This window comes from Pogona vitticeps, chromosome 2 (genome assembly GCF_051106095.1).
Source record: "Pogona vitticeps strain Pit_001003342236 chromosome 2, PviZW2.1, whole genome shotgun sequence".
NCBI classification, from domain to species: Eukaryota; Metazoa; Chordata; class Lepidosauria; order Squamata; family Agamidae; genus Pogona; species Pogona vitticeps.
The window spans coordinates 79,173,666-79,195,534 of NC_135784.1; the positions used below are offsets into that span (position 1 = coordinate 79,173,666).

The window sequence follows — 21,869 nt, forward strand, 5'->3', positions numbered from 1 at the left end:
GTTGTCCATCCATTCTCCCATGTTTTTAGATGCAGTCCACAAGCAATTATGTATCGGGGAAATTGAGAGCCAACTAGAATGCCTTTCCCAGCACCAAGATCTGTTTTGCTCAGGTTTCATTATGAGAGAGGTCACACCATATTGTTGAGAGCCATAAGAACCCTTGACAGACCCTACAATGAAATATTGCAGTACATTGCTGTGCATGAAATCATGCAGCAGCTCTTTTAGTCCTGGAGTCACATAATATGGTAGCTTGCGTTTTCGATTAATTGTATGCCCCAACTCAAATTAGGTGCCATCTTCCTCTCTTCTACTGCAGTGGTATTACACACTATTCCCCTCACTTCTTTTCACTCTAATAGGCTTTTCATGGTAAGTATAAGACATTTCAAACCCTTTCAAATGACAGAGCATCAAAAAGACTCGCTGCAAAGGTCATTCTCCGGTTTCCTTTAATAATTCTTCAAGAATTAGGAAGGGATGCTGTGTCATCTTAGACGTGAAGGAAGCTCTCTTCACCTGCATTCACGCTGGAAGGAAACTAATTCCTCACTGCAAACCCAGCATCAACACCCAATATCCGGAGGCAACTGACAAAGATCCACTTGCAGTGGATTTGGCTCACCCATGTTTTCAAACTCCTTGTTAGATATGAGTTAGGTGGATGCCAGTCCCACATGATTTCAGACATCCCATATGGTTCCAAGGTGCCTCCAGGAAAAGAAAATTAAATGCTTAAAAATAAACCAACCACTGCTGCTGTTACACCCTTGGGGGTGTGGGCAAACTTAGTACTACCTTGCCTACAGCCAGCCCTACCTCATGCCAGTAACACCTGTTCTGTAGCAGGGCAATGCAGGGCCCAACAGAAGTGCAGAATATTCATGAATGGTGCATTCTCTCATTAAATTGGCCATCTGGTTAGATCAGTGATGTGCAACCTGAAAAGGCTTAAGACTCCATTTGATCAATTGATATAATTCTGGAGATGTGTGCAAAAAATTAAACACAAAAAGCTGCCTTACACTGAATCAGAACACTGGTCCATTTAGATCAGCACTGTTGACTCTTGACTAGTAGGGACTTTAGTCATGATTCTTTCCTAACCTTACTGGAGATTTCTGATATTATGTGGTGGGTCTGCGATCCAATTACTAAAGAAGCCCAACTTTTTGTAGCTTCCACAACTGGATGAGACTGGTGTTTTCAAGGCACTTTGTTTCTGAAATACTTCTTCCCATTTACATACATCCACAAGTAAGGAATAGATTGGCTGAGGCATCCATTCAAAGGCCGTGCCATCAGATTTTCTTCCAGATTCTATTAGGTGGAGCCCTAATGGCCCAAGCTTAATCATTAATATCTCCAGTTAGGTTACCTACATGAGATCTTGAGACGGCTGCTACCCATCAGAGTAGGCAATACTAGGCTTGTTGGGCCAATGGCCTGAATATGGACTATAGGGCATCGTCATTGACAATAAGACTATTAATAGCTACTTGTTACAATGACTGTGTATTGCTTCCAACATATCTGAATCCAAGTAGTGGAGAATATGAGTGAGGGGTGGTGTATTATTGTGCTCAATACCTTTTAATGAACTTTCCATAGACATCTGGTTGGCGACTATTGCAGGAAAATTGCTGGACTAAACACACCATTGATCTTATGCAACATGGCTCTTTTTGTGGGGGTGGGGAGCAAAAACTTATTCAGTTCCATACATTTTGAAATACCAGGAAGTCGTAACCTTCCACATATGATTACAAGGACATTGCCCAATATAAAATATATCTGTACATTGTAACAATCACACATAACTTGTGTCCTTGAAAGTGGTCCAGGTTATCAATTGTAAGACATGGTCTACTTCCACTATGGATCGGACAGTTACTGTTTTGCAGATTTGGGTGTTCACAAACTGTGGAGAACAGGGGCTTGCATTTTGTTAGCCACTTTTAATTTCAACAAGGATTTCACCCCACCCTATCTCTAACCCCCCACCTATTTCTAAACCAATCTGGCACATAGATCACTTTAAGCCTTATACAGTATATTATACCAACAGGCTGATTAAATACATAACAGAATAAGGGTGTCATTTTAGGACCAAACTAAAAACCAAACTTCTCTAACAGCTTTACCAGTATCTTAACAAGTAACAAGCAACGGGCTGTCAGTTCTTTTCACTCTTCAGTGCAGGCTGCTCAATCAGTGACAATCTGTAGGTTTCAAATCCAAACATAGTTCCTCCCCCTGCATACCCACAAATACACACAGAGACAATCATTTTCAGTTTTGTAAGCTTTCTCTTGTACAAGAAAAAAGACCATAAACTAGTTCTATGGTCTCCAAATCATTAATGGCCAGAATCCAAATAACAAATTATGCCAGCCCAAGTCCATCAGCATAACATTCAGAAGTAAACTGCTTCTAGTTAAGAATTCAACACAGCCATTTGCTGTTGCATGCACAATCATGTGCTTACTATGCAACACAAATATCTGCACTAACTTAAGGAGTGGTGATTCACCACTGAGACTGACATCAATGGACTTATGTCAGTGGGTGTACATAATAGGATTTTGGCCAATATGTACCCTATGAGGTTTTAAAATTTCGATTTAGAATCCTACAACTTTGTATGCTACAACTTTTACGTACCTATGAAACAAAGTTTGAGTATAACTTTGAAGAAAAGAAAGGGACACTGAAGAGGGAGTTCAGACCCACCATTGCTCTAGAAGGATTGTACAAGACTAACCATCATGGATCTTGGCCCCATTTGTACTGTGGGAGCTCATTGGGATGTGTACAGAACACTTAGCATTCTTTTCTTGCTATAAACAGTTTAGTCCAGTTTATCTACTTCTATGGCTGAAAATGCTGTGACACACATTAGTGGACAGAATAAAGGAGGTGGAGGTCTTCAAAAAAAAGTAAAGAAAAGCAAATGAGAGAAAATGGCAAATATTAAAATGCTTGGAACATTTGGTAAGGACTCAAAATCTTCACTGCTATAACTGGCAATAACCTAAAAAAAATGAGTCCCTTTTGCATTGTCTAAAGATCTTACAATGTTATTTATTTGTTGTTTGGATTTCTGGCCCCCTAGACTATTCTCATCCCATATCACGGTCTCAGAATTATTAATAACAGGCTCTTGTGAGCTTCAACAGGCTTTTGATCATGCACCACAGATCTGTTAAAAAGTGAGTGAGAATTTTCGTAATGACACTCTAACTTATACTAATGAAAGTGAAATGTTGACACCAGTGGATAGTTGGGCTTAATAAAGGAAGATGTCAGGAAAGCTGCATGGCTTTAATCTCTAAAATGTCCTAAGAGGCAACAATAAAGTTAGAATGGCAGATCTTTTTTTTATCTCACTCTGTCCATGTACATTATTTTCATAATATTCCATTCTATTTCAGCTGTAAGCTACAAAGCATTTGTAACCAGGGATATGCATTTTGGGGTTTTTTGGACTTCCGATCCCATAATTCTCTTTTCTGGGAGTTCCATCAGCCAGAACTAGACATTACAGACACTTCAGCTGTGCTCACTTGGACAGAAGGCCCAACTGTCGGACTTTATCATTTGGATAGGCTTAACTTCCTATTTGAAAGGAAGCTTCCCAGCAACCCTTAGGGCAGCTTCCTTTTTACCAGGAAGCCTATCCAAGGCATGAAGCCTGCTAGGTGGGACTTCTCTCCAGTTGAACACAATTTAGGTGTCCATAAGATCTGGATTCTGCAGAGGAGACTCCCAGAAAGGAGAATTGTGGGATTTGTAGTTTTAAAAAAATCCAAAATGCACATCTCTATTTGTAATTAATTTGTGAACCAAACTGTGTCAACAGTGTAGTTAGAACTGCAGAGATGAAACATTTGTTGTTCTTGAGATGTTCTGATGTATTTTCACCACAGATGGATAGTAATTTTATTCATCATCCCGTCACCCAGTCCCTCCCCAATTATAGCTAGTGCCAAAAGACATACACAGTGAAAAAAATACCAGGCTAGCCACAGAACAAGCAGGGCATCTTAGAGCAGGTTACCAGGCAGCTGCCTATTAAGAGGACGCTCCAGTTATGTTTCTGGCAATTCAGCTCTTTGAGAAAGGGGGCTGTGTGAAAAAATGCCTGAAGCATTCCTTTCATGGAGAAAGGAGGATTTTAAAGGAAGCAGACACTACATCAGACACACACTTCTAAAGGGGTCATGGATAGCTGGATAGCTCTTTACTGATGGTGAAGTACAGCATCCTGAAGATCCCAGCTGATGGGGTATTCTGGGAGTTACCATCCAAATGTTTATCTTTTCCCAACTTTGCTTCTTACAAAAAACAAACCAGTCATGGGGAATACTAATATAAGCAAAGCACAGCTGCTTCAGTGCTTTCTGCTGCTCTTAGTCCATGTCATGACAGTATGCAGTCAATTCATTAATTTGGATGTTTAACTATAATATTAAAACTGCAAAGAATGATTACTGAAATCTACAGTAGCCTGGTTAAATCACCACAACTCCTCCAGAATAAATGGCCTGTGGATGGCTGCCACTGCCTACACAGGTTGAGGACAGTTGAGGGTCACTTCCCCACCTCAGAAGAGCCACAGTAAGGAACACCCCAACTGCTCATTCCAGCATTGAACATGCACAGTGGCTTCCTGCAGAATTCCAGCTTCAGATATTATTCACAGCTATCTCTGAGTACCCCAGGCATCCTTGTTCCTGCTGTTCACCTGCCTCCAGCTCAAAACAAAACCTTATTCAGGCTGCTTTCAGGAAAAAGAAGGACAAAAGGGCAAGGGGTGCTCATATTCAAAGATGGGTAAGAAGAGCTAACATTCAGTCAGCAAGAGAACACAGTCTAATGAAAGGCTCTTACTTGAAGCACTGAACTGGTCAGGCAGGCACTGAGTACATTTCTTTTAAAAGAACAGGCACTCCACAATGTCTGTGAGGAGTTATTTCCTTGAAAATATATTTCTTGTCAAAACTTCCTGGTATGCAGAAAGCCTACAAGCCAAGCAGAACATTAGGCTATGGCTTCTTCCACACAGGTAATTATTCCAGAAATAATTACATATGAATAGGGGACACCTATTTCTGTTAAGTTTTTGTTTCCCAAGTGCACAATACTTGATGTGGGAGCAATCCTACATAAGAATCATGAATTGATACAATCAGATAGAGGTTGAGTACCTCATGCCTGCCTTGACTGTCTTATACACACCTGTATAATTGAGAAATTGGCATCACATCCACTTCTACCAGAGTACATCAGAAGAAAGGGCTGAATGCATAGGGTGTATAAATGAACACATATTCTACTTGTATGCAAGAAAAGATGCAGGATACAATCATGGATACAAATGTGTGCACCTACAGGGCAATATAGATGAGGATGTGCACTACCCACAACTACACATGAGCATAATAAGAGGCACATGCACACACCACCATATATAAGCTAGAAGACTTTGATACTTGCATCCAATACCACAGAATGTGAGAAAAAGAAATATTATCTCCTTCCCTGCTTCCTACAAAACAAACAAAAAGCACAAAGAAATCCAGCAGAATACAGACTGAATCACATTCTTGTTATCTGTCAAATGAAATCTCAGGGAAAGCATGCTACAGTTCTATCTATATGCCTCCAGCTGTTCCTACTATTATTGCCTTTATTTTGCACCCTTACTATGAAAAAAAGAAAGAAGCTAATTCATACGAAAGCACAGTATGAGGACCAAGCTAGATGAGACACCGTTCATAAAATCAGCAATTACATAAATAGTTTGAGAACTAGTTTGGTTCTGAAGCCACAAATGCATATTGGTTTCTGCACACAAGTAACAAGCACAGAAACACAAGGATGCATGTTATCACACATGTCCAAAGGAACATATGGATATGCAAACCCATTTGCACACAAACACATACAGACACACAGTGAACTGGAATTCTAAATTAGTGAGGGAGCCTTATTCAGTAACAGGCACATGGGTAGCCACTGAACAGGCAGTGCCTAAATGGGGCAGTTATAACAACATTCATTCAAGTAATTTCATTTATTATATAAAATGTAAGATCTGTTCAGCCAGTAGGTAAAGTACAGTAATAATATCCAGGCAGATTAGAAAGTCCTCCAATTATATCTGGGCATTTAGCCTAGGAATGATCTGCAGAATCCAGGCACAATAGGGATGAAGCATATCCAGTTCCCCATATATGGAATACGTATGTGTTTGCTTCTATCAGCCCTTCTAGCTTCAGAGGCACTGCAGCTAAAGTGGAGTTGTTAATTTGGATGTCATGATAAATCAGAACTGCAGAACAGGAATATAGATTCAAACATCAAGGAACAGAGAGTCAAAGGAGAACTAGAAATCTTATAGGCCACAGCACCAAAAGCATAAAGAAGAAAATAAGGAATCAATGGTGATTGTTTGGAAAGGGGAGCTGAGTAGCCTTGTGAACTACACAGCCCAAGGGGAAATGTTCTAACACTGCGTCCCATTGATTTCCCTCCAAGCTTAGTCAATGCTCAGAAACAAGGCAGACCTGAAGATGGCTGAATGTCGAACCTCTTTGTCCACTATATGGATCCACATCCATTAAGAAACAGAGTGAGCCATTGATCTAAGCCTTCCACAGAGAGGATGTAAGCAAGTGGAGCAAGAATGGGGTAGGGAGGATCAGAATATTTCAGTACTTCACCTCTTATTCTAAAGGTATCAGCATGCTTTTCTTCTAACTGTCTTGATGACATCCTCAAGCCGTAGTAATGGAACGCTGAAAATTCAGATGATCTAACATGGCTCTCATCAACCAGTTCCTTACAAGAGCTTTAATAGGGGATACAGCAGTGAAAAATCTGATCTGGTGCCCAGCGAATTGGATGGTGACACAATTGACCCAACATTCAAAAATATTGCCAGTGCAAGGTGAAGACGATCTTCCTTTCATCCTGCTTAGGATTATGCTGTAATCAAAGTTGTAGGAATTGTTAACCTTGCATAAGGGCAGACTACATGAGCATTTCAAAGTCACAAAATTTGGAAACTTCTAGCACTGGCAAACATAAAATCATATCCACTACTGTTATCATTATGCCTGAGACGACACTCCAAGTTATTTACTATGCCTGAGCATACAGAGAGCATGGCTATGTCATTTCTGCAGTGATATTGCTCTTTGGCTCTGTAATATTGCTCATTCTCTACTCTCTTTCTGTTGGAAAAAGACATCATTCATGTCAACAGTGGTGCCCCTTTCTTCCAAAAGGATTCTGTTACATCAAAAGCTAGATAAGAATCAAGTTCAGTTCTCTCGAGTTATACCAACAGTAACGAATGGGTGCAACAACTGTAACTAAAAAGAACTTCGGGATTATAGAATCTGAAAGAGAAACATGGAATGCAGGCTGCACAGGCATGTAAGGAATAGTGAAAAGGAATCAGAAGCAACATGAGTACCTGTAGATTGCAGTAACCCTGCTCATACATTTTTACCTTTCAAACAGAAACAATTATCAGAACATATCATATGGAAAGGCAATGTCAGCCTAATGATTACTGGGCTTCACCACATTTTTCTGTGTCAAATATAACTACTGATCTTTGTTGATAATAGATGTGATGCCAATCAGTGTTTGTAAGTTGCTAACAAATAGGCTGATTAAATGGGATGAATAGCGAAGAATACAAGAAGAGAAAAAGAAATGCAAAGGGGCATCCATACAGAGACACAGCCAGTCTATGCAGAGTTTTCCAGGCACAATAATCTACACACCTTCTCCCTCTTTTTCACGCACACTGAAATACACTATACTGTACTGTTTAATACACGAGCTCCCCACCACCATTACATGTCATCCTACTCCCGGCCTCCTATTACATTACACATTCTTATGTCTGGCTACAGAACACTAGCAACCAACCATGATTACCCCCGGATGTATCCTCTCTTCACATCCCAAATATTTGTCTGCAGACAAAGAGTAGGACAAGTCTCAATACAGAACAGTGATCGAAATATTTTGGTTGGACAGAAAAGAAGCAATCGAGATGATCAGTTTCTATTTCCAATCCCAAGAAATATGATTAAAGAGACAGCTTTATTCTTCACTCCTTTCTTTCTCCAGGACAATAGGCTCCTTGGTCCACTTGGCATTGGTGGTGTCCTGATCCTCAACAGAGCCTTCCGTTCCATCACCATTGCCTTCCAACTCCAGTTCCTCAAAGGAGGAGCCACTGGCTCCCGACTCACTGTAGCTGTGCTCACTGCGATTGTCTGCCTCATCTCGGCTATGGCCAGATGTGAAGGGGGACAAGATGGAGGTAGCCACTGAAGTCTCTCTACTCTCGGTTGTGGCCGCGATGCTAATAGAGCTCGTCTCACTCAAGGTATCAGCTCCTTTATGCAAAAACAAGAACAGAAAATGGTTACTTGGAAAAGGCAATAGATTCAGAATAATCAAGAGGTACTCACGATAAATTTCTACTTGCATTTCACTAAACATACTCAGAATTTGCCCATTAATATAAGGTTCGTAAGACGCAAAATTCACTCCAATGAATTAATTATAAGGTTGAGGTAAAACAACAGCTACAACTCGACAAAAGGAGCCAGCAAGTTATTATGTGAGGCTGTCAAAGATTCATATAATTCATATAATAAATTAATGTTAACACAGCTACTGATTTCAAACACTTAAGACTTTAGGGTTTTTCATTTGTACAATCTGTGATGTCTTCAGAAGACTGAAAGCAGCCTGTGATACCCACCCAATTTAAGAAAATAAAGGAAGACGAATTCTCCTTCTGAAATGGTTGCATGGCACCAATATGTTCTAGAGTACCCTAAACTGGCACGCAGCAAAAGTGGCTATCCAGTAACTATTACATAAAAGAAAGATTTATTCCAAAAAGCAAAACATTATTTAAGCTATAGGAAAAGAAACATAAAGCAGGTTGATGAGGCATTGTATAATTTCTACATTAATAAATAAATTGATGTTAAGCTTCCAATTTTAAGGTTATTTAATCTATAATCATTCAGACCTCCCTGGGAAGGGATAGCCAGAGATGTTCATGAGCAAGCAATGTTCCTGTGCAATCAGTGACTACCCCTCCCTGACTCTAACTTGTTTGCTTGTTTAAACTTTTAATTTAGCTTACCTTAGTTTATATACCACCCAATAGTGCAAGCATTCTCTGGGTGGTTCACAACATAGACATACTAAAACACATTGCATAAACAATACAATACGATATAAAAATTAATGTACAGTGGGGTCTCTACTTTAGAACTTAATCCGCATTGGAAAGTGGTTCTCAAGTTGAAAAGTTCTTATGTTGAATCTGCATTTCCCATAGGAATGCATTGAAAACTATTTAATCCGTATCTGCTCTTTTCCGTCCATAGAAACTACAGTGGAACCTCTACTTAAGAACTTAATCGGTTTTGGAATGGTGTTCTTAAGTTGAAACGTTCTTAAGTTGAAGCAAAATTTCCCATAGGAATGGACTGAAAACCAATTAATCCGTTCTGGCTGTTTTTTTGTTATGTAGAGGTGCGTTCGTACATTGAAGCATTAGTTCCCATAGGAACTAATGCAAAGCTGGTTAATACGTACTCTACCACTAGGGGGAGAATTTTTTTTAACCTAAGATGACCTAAGGTTAAAAAAAGAGCAGGAAAGGATTTTTTTCCTGTTCTTATCTTGGATTTCTGTTCTCAAGTAGAAGCAAAATTTAGCAAATGGAGCTGTTCTTAAGTTGGATTGTTCTTAAGTAGGGACGTTCTTAAGTAGAGACCCCACTGTACTGGATAGTTTGGTGGTTTAAGTGTCTCGATGCGGAGCAACAGGTTGGGAGTTGGATTCTTTACTGGGCCTCCTGTGAGTAGAGTCAGCCTACGTGGCCTTGGGCTAGCTACACAGTCCCAGGGCGCCCCCCTGAAGAAAGGGATGGTAAACCACTTCTAAATATTCTCTAACTGGGAAACCCTGAAAAGAGTCACCATAAGTGAGAAATGACTTGATGGTACATGATTATTATTGTTAATTAGACCTAACTGTAAATAAATAAATAAATAAATAAATAAATAAATAAATAAATAAATAAATAAATAAATAAATAAATAAATAAATAAATAAATAAATAAATAAATAAATAAAAAGATCAAAACAATTTTGAACATCTCAGGTAACAAGAACTAATAAAATTTCGTTTTGATGTATTTCTTACAAACTGGGATGAAAGGTGCCTGGCAAACCTCTAGAAAGTTTGTTCCAGAAGTATAGGGCCACAACTGACAAAGCCTGGTTCCCAAATAGTCATTCTTTTGGACTCCTTAAGTGTTACTATTTTTTAACACTTAACGGACTACAAAGAGAGGATGGGAAGGGTAGCTGTTTTGTAGGAGTAGAAGGTGTAGCTGTGTTAGTCTGTGCAAGCATTATAGGTAAAAGCAAAATAGAAATAAAAAGTAAAAAAGACAAAAACATGGTGGCACCTTAAAGACTGACTTTTATATTTTTTTTATTGTGAACTTTTGTGGACAAGTCCACTTCATTAGACAAAAAGAAAAAAAACTTTTTATTTCTATTTTGGTTTCACCTGTAATGTTTTGTAGGAATGACTTTCCAACAGGTATCAAGGTCCTCAACCATTAAGAGCATTTTAGATGTTAACAAGTAAGCCAACCAGAACACCATACTTCTTTCTAGAAAGATGATTCTTTTCTAAAGTAGGACAAAAAGAGATCTCCTCCTCACCAGAAGGGCAGCAAAACAGGCTTGACTTAGTCCTGATTTTTCATATGTATTTGTATAGGAAACTAGGTGCAAAACATGGTCAGGAAATACTGATGAACAAGCCCCAGAAGTTCTGCTATACAGTATTTCCTTTGGCTAAACCAAATAGTTTCTGATTTAGAGGAAATATTGACATGTGGAGAGTGCATTTTGAATGCCCTCTGCTGGACAATTTCCCCCAAGCTCTTCTCCTACTTTATAGTCCTGTCCTTTCTAAATTGTCATGTTTTCCCCCTTAAATGGATTTAAAGCACAAAATACAAGCATTACAAACAAAAATGCTTTTACCATGTTGCATTTTCTATTCAGTTCCTTCTAGGGTTTCTTATTGTTGAGAAACAATATTTAGAATGTCGTCAACAAGCAACCTGAAAAGAGGGTGTGTGAGGGAGGGAGAGAATAGAGTGCAGCCTAAACCATATAACAACTGAGATTGAGGAGGCATAGTTGAAACCGAAATGTAAAAATCAGCCATTTTGGTGACCCACAATCAAGCAATACAATGCAATTTTTCCTTTTGTAACAGCAGTCACCTATCCAGCCAAGGGACAAATCAAGGTACACATGTGGCTGAAGGAATGGGTGGGTTGAAGTCTGCCAATTAAACAAGAGATCCTTGGATTATGGGGGGAAGTAAGGGCTTCCAGGGGTAGCCAATAATATATCTATGCTTACACAGTATAAATGGTGTCTTTTTGTATCACATAAGCCTTCTGTTACAGGCTCACTTAGCGAGGACATGAAAATATCCCTAGTGTTCCACACATATACTGTATATTGCAATGTCAATTTGTTCAAAGCTTAGAATACTTCTCATTTTCTATAAAAGATAGAAGACTCTGATTTTGTTCTTTTTGTTATATGGATCTTGACTGATTTCATATGGAAACTCAGCAGCACTGACGTTTTTATTAAGAAGAGATCAGAAATAAGAGGGGTCAGGATGGTTCACTAGAGCCAAAGATTCTTTCAAAAAGCAATGGGTTGAACATATACTTAGGGAAAAATCATCTTCATGAGTAACCCAAGTTTAGTAGGAGGTTATTACAGACACCCAAAATGGTTACACAACAGATTTTTTGGATTCTCTAGAAACTCTTATCCTTCCCTTCCCCATTATCAAGCCCTTAAAATAAAGCTGTAGAAGACCACAATGATTTCTGCATATCTTTGGGACTTCTGAGCTACTCGTGTTTGCTGCTCTACTCACTTTTTTTTCTGGTTTGCAAATAAAAACCTCTTTATTGTCAAAGAGTAAGTAACTGGCCTGGAGATCTGAGTGCCTTTTAAACTAGACCCCATTTGTTCCTCAGATGCTTTTTGGGCATTAGGTTCAGCTGCCTGCACTTCCACAAAACCAGCACTACAATTGTCCCCCGCTAGCACTGGCATCCCCAGTCATGAGTGACACATGAAGAAAAACAAATTGTATATGCTGGGAACATGGTGTGCCTGAAGCTTGTTTGTTTCTTTGTTTGTTTTTGTTTGTTTGTTTTTGTTTTTGGCCAATGGGTCCAAATCAAAATATAAGGGGGGGGCATTAAAGGTTTGAATCGAAAGTTGCCCCCTCCTTTCAGTGCAGTTCTTTAAGTGTAAGCTCTCTTGAGGATGCTGCTGCTTTTTGAGCTAAACCCTATTTTCTGATGCACCTGATAGAGAGCAATGACTGCAATGGCCTGGCTGTACGTAAAAGATCTTTAGCTTTGCCTCCTTCCTGCTAGAAATGAAAGGAGGCAGACAACTGCAAATTATAGAAGAGAAGTCCCACCACACACTTTTTAAAACAAAGGAGCGCACACTCTACTAAAGCAGTGCTTCCCAACTCTGGCCTCCAGATGTTCTTGGACTTCAACTCCCAGAAATCCTGGCCAGCAGAGGTGGAATTGTAGTCCAATAACATCTGGAGGCCCAAGGTTGAGGACCACTTGTTAAAGGATCCATTGAGCACATCTGCACCACATGGATGGGACAGCCCACAGCTCAGTAATAAAGATCATGGTGAATGTGCAAAATGCCCCAGGTTCAACACATGGCACACTTTCCACTAAAACCAATTTTAGTAGCATAGCTGGGAAAGAGCTTTAACCAAGATCCTTGACCCCTATCTGACAGCTGGGCATTTTTGTAGTTTTTTTCAGGCATTGAAAGGAACCTAAATTTAAGGTACTGCAGTGAACCTCATAGCATCTTGGTTTTTGTCAAGCTTTACATCTAGGAGATAACTGGAGAGGATGTCCTCCTGTATTGATGCAGACTTTCCTTTTGAATCAGAACTAAGATTTTTGAGGTTCTCTTTTGCATGAAGAACCTTCCTAGTGCAAGAGGATCTCCATGAGAGGGAAATGGAGTCTACCTGAGTAATGTGCTTATGTTCATTCTCCCCTCTCTGCATATAGGTCCTACATGTTTTTAAATGAGCTAATAGGCCTGTATATCACAAAAGAGTTGTGGAAAGCCAAGTGCCAATGTTTCAGTGTGTATATGTTCAGTGTTTCCTGTAAATGAACACAGTTATGTTTTTTGGGCAATTCTATTTGATTTGTCCACAATCCAGGCTATACATTAGAATAATCAAGCACCAAGGCACACCCATTTCTTTCAGAACAACGCATAGTTTCTTGTGGTCTACACAGAAAAGGGCTTTCTGTAGTCTGTAAAGCATAAACTGATATTCTTCTGAAATTCTTTAGCTACTGACTCCAAAGGCTGGTGGAAATTTGCAATATGATCTTAAGTGCCTCAAGTGCCTCTTCTTTTTTGGTATCCAGCTTGAACATCAGGTATTTCTCACTCCATATAAGGTAAACGCTTCGTTTTGAGAAGTTATTGTTAGGACACAATATAGAGCAACAGAATGATTTCATAGATAAATGTGTAGACAAGGGGGCATTTTATCCCATTTTCTGTTACAATCTGTATACAGAACATATCATATGGAAAGCCAGACTAGATTCAGATGAAGGAGGAGTGAAAATTGTGGGAAGAAACATCAATAATTTAAAATATGCAGATGACATCATCTTACCAGCAGAAAGCAGCAATGACTTGAAATATCTTTTAGGGAAAATGAAAGAAGAAAGAGCTAAAGCAGGACTGCAACTGAACATTTTGAAGACAAAAATAATGACTACAGAAGAACTACAAAACTTTAATGTTGACCATGAAAATAGTTAAGAGATTTTATATACCTTGGTTCATCAATCCAAAGGGAGACTGCAGCCAAGAAATCAGAAGACTGAGACTCGGAGGGCAGCAATGAAGCAACTAGAAAAGATCATCAAGTGTAAGGGTGTGTCACTGGAACAAGATCAAGATCATCCACACTCTTGTATTCGTGATCACTATGTATGGGTGTGAGAGCTGGACAGCAATGCAAGCTGAAAGGAAAAATTGAATCATTTGAAATATAGTGCTTGAGGAGAGATTTGCAGATACCCAGGGTTGTCAAAAAGATGAACAAGTGGGTCCTAGCTAGACCAAATGAAGCCTGAACTATCTCTGGAAGGAAAAAGGGTGAGGCTGAGGCTGTCCTACTTTGGGCACATCATGAGAAGGCATGATTCTATGGAAAAGACAATACTGTTTGGGAAGGCTGAATGCAGCAGGAAAAGAAGAAGACCAAACATGAGATGGGCTGACTCCCTAAAGAAATTCACAAGTTTGAGATTACAAGAGCAGAGCAGGGCAGTCAAGGACAGGACATTTTGGAAATCTCTCATTCATAGTGTCACCAGTCAGAAGCGATTTGATGCCACCTAATAACAAAACATTTTCTTTGATGCTGAATTATTAGTAACATGTTGTGTACATTCCCAAGCATTTCTAAAGAAAACAGGAAGCAGTCTATCACCCGCAATGCCAGCAATCCCAGTTTTAATCCCAGTTTTAAATTTTAATTTCATCTAGAAGGTCTTCAAGTAGGTGAGTATCATGGCCTGTATCCAATTGTAGACCCAATCAGCTGTTGATATACGGTAAGTCATCATTTACATAAATCACTTTGACACTAATTAGGCCCATCAATTGGATTTAGGCCTGTGTACAGGAGATATGTATCAAAAGATACGTACAAACAGCATAGCTAAATGAATACATCTTGCATTTTTTTTCCTGCAGGAAGAAAGCTAAGCCAATATGGATTAACTCTTGCCTTTTTAGTTAAGTAGTCTAATTGCAGGTTGCCAACTTATTAGGAAGGCATGACATGGCACTCAAAGATAAAGGTTGCAACCACCACCATTTAATCAGCACTTGAACTCATTGCACTGGAGCCATGTCAAAATCAATTAAGAGGCTTCTGAACTGTTTCCATGCAATATATATCCTTCCCTTTGTTCCAGAGTTTAATACATGATAATAGATTGCGAACATCAAGGTTGATATTGTTGCAGAGGAAAAACAAACAAACAAAATGGCAGCCATTTTAATCCAGAGGAATGATGTATGAAATACCGCGAGTGACTGTGAAATGAGGAAAGATTAAAGGGATATGTGTGAATGAAAGGGCTCTGGGCTAGAAAAACTGGCGGGAGGGGGGGGGGAAACGTGATAGTTGGCCTTTATTCTTTTCCCTTGAAGTCCAATGTCACCTCTCATGTTATTTTGGAAGGTCTCTCAGCCCTGCAGAGCAGCTTTTTGGGAAGAGAAGGCTGAACTGCTAATATCACCTCACAACCCATCTTTTATAATAAATCAGACTGTGCTAAGAACTAGGTTTAATTGAAGTCCTTTAACTCACTGGTTCTTAACCTTGGGTTACTCAAGAGTTTTGGACTGCAACTCCCAGAAGCCTTCACCACCAACATCCGAGTAACAAAGGTTAAGAACCAGTGCTTTAACTGATCAGCACCCACATGCAGCCAGCAAATTTTGTATGAAATTCCCTTCGGTACACCCTTGGGAGCCATTGGACAGATGCCAGGCTCCCAAGGGTATACTGAAGGGTGTACTCCACAAAGAAAAGGCTCAAGGAATTGGAAGCCACCAGGGCCACAATGATGGAGGGCAACTGGACCTCTTGGTTAGTACATAGCAAAGTACAGGAAACTGTTTTTCAGTCTTTTTTTTTTTTTTTTTTTTTTTTGAGGCAATAATGAACTGGTATATACAGTATATACTTGGAATCACCAATAGTGCTTTAGCCAAAGTAAGTTTCTTTCATGACTCTGAAATAGAGATGTTTATGTCTTGGAATTCAAACTGAGTTGACAAATATTACCAAACAGGATATATTATGGAAGCTAGCACTATGTGGCTTTGTTTGAGGGCATATACAAAAACAGAGTGGAGATTTTGGAGGCCCTCTTACAAAAAACTTCTCTCTGCAGGTCTAATTCCATCAGCTCCTCCAAGACAATTTAATCTCAAGGTCTCCAGCCTGCTGTATGGTGAAGCCATGATTTTATGCCCCTCACAATAGTTCTTTCACCCATTTAATCGAAACAGCAGTTGGCACTGAAGTGCTAGAAAGAAAGAAGGAAGGAAAGAAAGTAAGCCATTTATAATCTTCCAGGTTAACTCTCCTGTGAGTGCATTAATCAATAGCTATAAAGAGCAATCTGTTATCCTTTAACAAGGACTTGCCAATATAAGAATCAATAGAAATAATGCAGTTAAATGCATCACTGTTTATATAAGGTGCTCCAGGAAATTCAGAGGCTCATTCAGCGGCATTAGCAAGTTAACCCTGCTTCCAGTAGAATGGGCTTTCATCTGGACGATATTTTTTTTTCTTTTAATGGTGTATTTTAAAATTGTATATTAATTTTTCAAAATGTTTTATTCATTTTATGCAATTGAACCATTCTAAGTTGCTTTGAGCCCTATTCCTAGGAGAAAGGTTGGATTAAGTCAACATAAATATATAAATAAAATGACTGAAAAAGACTAAAGCTTGAAAAACAACATCAAAAAGGGCAGGTCTATGTTGGAAGTGATATAGATCTACACCGTGGAGCAATGAATGACAGAGTTAATATCTGGAAAGATACCCTGGCCTGTAGTTTAGAATGCATAAGCAATGATGGAAATAGAGTAGATGTGTGTCGGTATATAAAGCAACTATCTTGCTTGTAAAGCAAATTTAACCAGAGATCAATCAAGTGCCCGTAACAAATGTTCAAACAACTGAAATACAACTGTGCTGAGGTTCAGGCTGGTTTCTAGCATTTTCTGAATATAAGATGAAGAACCTCCAATGAGAGGCATTATTCAGTTTCAGCAAATAACCTAAGGAGTCAAAACCCGACCCCTGGAAAGATAGCTGAGGTTATAGGGTGGATCTGGAGGCCTCAGAAAAGGATCCAAAGAGTTCACTTTTGGAAGCCACAAGTCCAGGCTGAAAGAATGCTGAACAAGTGCACGGGGAAGCGTTTCATACACACCTCACCTCTGCTTGTACTTAACAGGGGTCCACCAGCATCACAGTCACGAGTATACAGCTGACATTTATTTTTAAAAAGCCCTGATATTTTTGTGCACAACTGTCATCTGAAGCGAGCATTGTTCTTGCCAAATGAGATTTTCACAGGGAATGGCTGCCCAAGGAGACAGAGGAACCTTAAGAGGGAATAAGTGATTAGAAAAGCAGCAAACAAAGTACTGGCAGGTAGTACCTCTCCCCCTTCTTTTGAGAGAGGACTGAGAAAAACTCAGGGATAGCATTTTCTTCCTGGAGCTATGGTGTTCCGACTACATCAAGGATAAAAATATTTGACAGCACACTGACAAAGATGATCTGAGACTTGGTGGGAACCTGTTAATGGGCCAAGAAAACAGACCGACAAGAAAAGGGCTCAAGCTTTGAAATACTCAGCTTATATAGAAATGCCAATAAGATAATATCAGGGTTTTTGGAATTTTTTTGTGCCTGTGCGATGCCATTACATTGTCCTGAATTAAATGTGACCAAGTGCTTTGTAAATATTGCACCACCTATTATTAGTGGAGGAAAAAAATAGCATCAAAAAAAGGGTCCATGTGTTCTGTTTCTATGTGATAAAGAGTAGCTACTGATAACCATTAATTCACACGCTGGACAACTGTATCTTTTCACAGGGGAAAAAAAAGTGTGTGTGCATCAGAATAATGAATTGCAACAGCAGTGTTTCAGGGCCCTGCCATCTCAACAGAAAAGGACTGTTCTCTTTCCTCTATGCCACTGTCAGTCACAAGCTTAAAATAAAATAATACTGAGAACAGAGGAAGAAAATGTGAATGAAAGTGCCTTGAGGGCAACTCCACCATTGCATGGAATACAGATGTTTTCCCTTAAGGGATCAGCACAGTTACAGGGAACAGATGCTGCATTCTCTCGGTACCCAGTGAGGAGTAACTTAGTGAAGAAAATGTGATTCCTTTTCCCATAAGCAAAGCTGCTGTGATCTGAAGAACCACTGGTGGGGGCACTCAGAAACAGTACTAGTAATGAGTGGTGACGTCTCTGTCATGTCGTGGTGACCCCAGTTACCAACTAGCATTTAGCATACCAGGCACTGGGAGCTGAAAGAGAGTTAGTACCAAGGCAGCTTTACCTCACAGCAAAGGTTAAAATGTATGCACAAAGCCAACTGGCATGGTTAGCCCAGAGGAGCAGCAAATTTCATTTTGCAGAGAATTCCACAATGAGCAATCAACCACAGTGGGGGGAAAAAAACTCCACAAAGCTGTGACTGAGGAATTCAACTATTTCCACAGATCAGCATAACGAGATAAACAACAAGAAGAATCAATAATTGAAGCCTTTGCAGTGCACTTACTAATTTACAGTTCCTCATGAGCATATTTTAGAAATATGAGGAATAAAGCTTCAGAAACTTCTTCCTACTGTAGTTCTCATCGACTCATGCCGTCTATAACTGTTTTTGTGAGTTGTATCTTGTGTTCTTAAATTACATTTTAACATCTTTCCCACACTTGCAAGTCTTTGTTTCAAAGACCATGCAATTGACTCTTCTAAGACTCTATATTCTTAGTTTTGCCAACAGTGCAACTACATAGCAACTAAAGAGGAGGGACAGCCAGACAGGGGAAGTTGGAGCAATCTGGTTTGTGCTTAAAAGGTTCTTATCTTTGGTGTGTTCTATTTTATTTTGCATTTGAGTGATTCTTCCAATCACATGGGAGATGCTTCTTCTTCTGAGAGAAGGACCCAGACAGGTATTCAGACTGCTCCAATTTATCCCTCATTCAATTATTGATGTTCTCATCCCTATTCTTTCTTCCATCTTTTTTTTAAGCAGTCATTCCTTGGGCCACGGCAACTTCCCCTCTTTTTGGTTAAATAAAGTAAGTGACATTGTGCTACATCAATGCATCAAACTAACATGACATACATATTATACATCTTATACTGAATGGCACCTCCATTTAGTATGATTGTGCTGTGTCAGCACAGGATTGTGCTGTGTCAGTTAGGGAAATATTTTTAAAAAGAAGACAAAATGGAGGAGGAAGATTCTCCATCCTGACTTTTAATGTTACAATCCATGGAAAACATCATATTGTTGTCAGCCAGATAACACCACTCACAACTGTATTTGGATGTGAATTAACCAACCGCATGGCTACGGAATGGGATAATCATAAACTCTCCCAGTGACACCAAATAAACTGCAGCCCTAGTGCTCTGCCAGGACAAAAGGAACAGGACAGCTTGAAAAAGGGACAAGATAGATTGCTCTTATTGAAAACACACGTGATGGCCAGAAAAATCAGTTGAACCAAATAGCCAGCTATATGCCTGTCTGATCAACCTCTCAGTCACAGCAAGAGCAAAGTTTCAGTGTAATCAGGGCAATGAATTGGATGACCAAACTGACACACACACACACAAAAATTAATCCTTAAATATGACATCACTTTGAATTGTGGCAATCCTCACAAATGCAGGGAGCAGCAGATTCCCTTATAACAGGAGAAAACTGGTGTAAGATTTCCACAAAAGATAATTCTGCCCTTTGTAGAAGAAACCACCTTGAAATCCCTCACAAAGTACAATGTTGTAACAGCAGCCACCATTGGGAAAGTACACATCTTTCTCTCAGCAAATCAGATCAACGTCACACAAAGTGTACTCTGCAATGCATATATATTGAGAGTTGCACATACAGTGGGGTCTCGACTTACGAACGGCTCGACATACGAACGTTTCGACTTATGAACCGCTCTCATAGGAATATATGGACTTGACTTACGAACTTAGATTCGAGTTACGAACTCTTTTTTTCCTTTTTTTAAAAGCTATGTCATCTTAGGTTAAAAGGAAAAAAGAAAAAAATATCCCCCTCTAGTGGCAGAAGGCGGAATAGCAGCTTCCCATTAGTTTCTACGGACGAAAAGAGCAGATACGGATTAAATGGTTTTCAATGCATCCCTATGGGAAATGCAGATTCGACTTAAGAACTTTTCGACTTGAGAACTGCCTTCCAATACGGATTAAGTTCGTAAGTCGAGACCCCACTGTACATAGTGGACAGTGCCCTGATATCAACGGATAATGACTAGCAATTGCCTTGTTACTCTCACAAGATCCAAAGGAAGGTTTCAATTTCAAGAGTCAGCAGCTGGATAGAGAAAAGGCTTTGGGTCAGAAATGAAACTGTGGAAGGTATCTGGTTTCTGGACTCAGGTAAGCTCTGCTAATTAATGTGAACTTACTACATATGCAGAGTTATCTTTGCATAAGGGTTAATTTTAGCTATATTAAGATGACCTGAAGAGTCAAACTGTAGTGAACCTTATGAACAGTTTAAAAGGGGTATTGTAGTTCAGTTTCCACGGAGATGGAGAAGAATACAAATGGGTCAGCTAACCAAGTGCAACTGGAAGAGAAGACGCTAAAGTATAAGCGGTTTAGGTGAAATGGTTGTTAGCAATAATTCTGCATTGTGCAGATGAGTTGTACACTCATGCATTACATATATGCTGTGGCAGTTACATTGAGTTGTCTTCTGTATTCTTTGCCTCTCCCTTTTCATTCTGGGCCATCTCTGTGTGTTTCTGCCCTGACCTGCTAGGCTTCACAATCGGAGTTGCCAGTTTGTCACTGGATTCCAGCTAGAAAATCTTAAGTGTTCTAGCAAACAAGAAAAAAAATCTTGTAAGTGTAAAGTCTGCCCTCTCTTGATTCATAGTAGCCAATTAATTTCTTCCAGCTTGTGAAGACGTCCTGGAGGGTCCCAGTCTTGGGTCAATCGCCACACCTTCCACACCAGTCGTCCTGAGGTTGATCTCTGGAGGGCCACTTATCCCGGGAGGGTGGCCACATTGTAGACAGGGAGGCCAACAATCCTGCCAGAGCTGCCTATAGAGGTGGAGGACAAGAATACAAAGAAGGAGCATGCTCTGTGTTTTCAAAGGGTAAGGAATCTTCTAGAAAGAGCGACTCCCCGAGCGTATACAAATGGAGGTAGAAAGCAGAAAGGGAGATGACTGATGCCAATGGAGAGTTGAGAAGGCGGAGGTGAAGGTGGGAGAGGACAATGTAGAGGAAATTTAGTTGGAGCACTAGAGTGGCCAGAGGTTGGACCACCTAAAGAGGTTCTGCAAGCCTCATGTTTCAGCTGGTAATGGGATGCCATAGTTCAAAGGGAGCACTAGCGATTTCCTGCTGATCCTACCCCAACACAGCTAAGATTGGGGAGAATGCAGAGACAGCTTAATTGCCTCTGACAGCTTGTCAACTTAGAGCCTCACAATGGAAGGTGACATAACCACACTCCATCTTTGGACATACATGCTGCCCAGAACTGGACTAACTTGGGTGAACCAAAGGAGGACTTAAGTGGTTAGAACAGTTTGCAGTTACTTTGTAGGTTCAGTTAATAAAGTTGTATTAAAAAGAAGTTTCAAGTCATGCCCTTGTGTTTGGATCTGTGGATCCCTCCAATGCCCCAATGCACACACCTGTACAAACCTATGTAGACAGTAAGAATACACAGTGTTACTAGAGGGTAAAGTAACTGTGCAGTCCATATTTAAGACTGATTCATCACATTTTATGTCCCGCTAACAATGCTGCCAAAAGGAAGCCTCTA

The 21,869-nt window shown here is 39.8% G+C and overlaps 1 protein-coding gene across 5 annotated transcripts in view; it reads right to left on the reverse strand.

Moving 5' to 3' along the window:
* Window positions 1-1,577: 1,577 nt before the first annotated feature.
* Window positions 1,578-21,869, reverse strand: part of TEX264 (testis expressed 264, ER-phagy receptor) — a 212,073-nt gene continuing 191,781 nt past the window's right edge. For all 5 annotated transcript variants that reach the window (XM_072989802.2, XM_072989804.2, XM_072989805.2 and 2 more), the window contains one exon: window positions 1,578-8,429. In XM_072989802.2, the coding sequence (XP_072845903.2) occupies window positions 8,131-8,429 (299 nt within the window). In that variant the 3' untranslated portion in view covers window positions 1,578-8,130. The remainder of the gene's footprint in view (window positions 8,430-21,869) is intronic.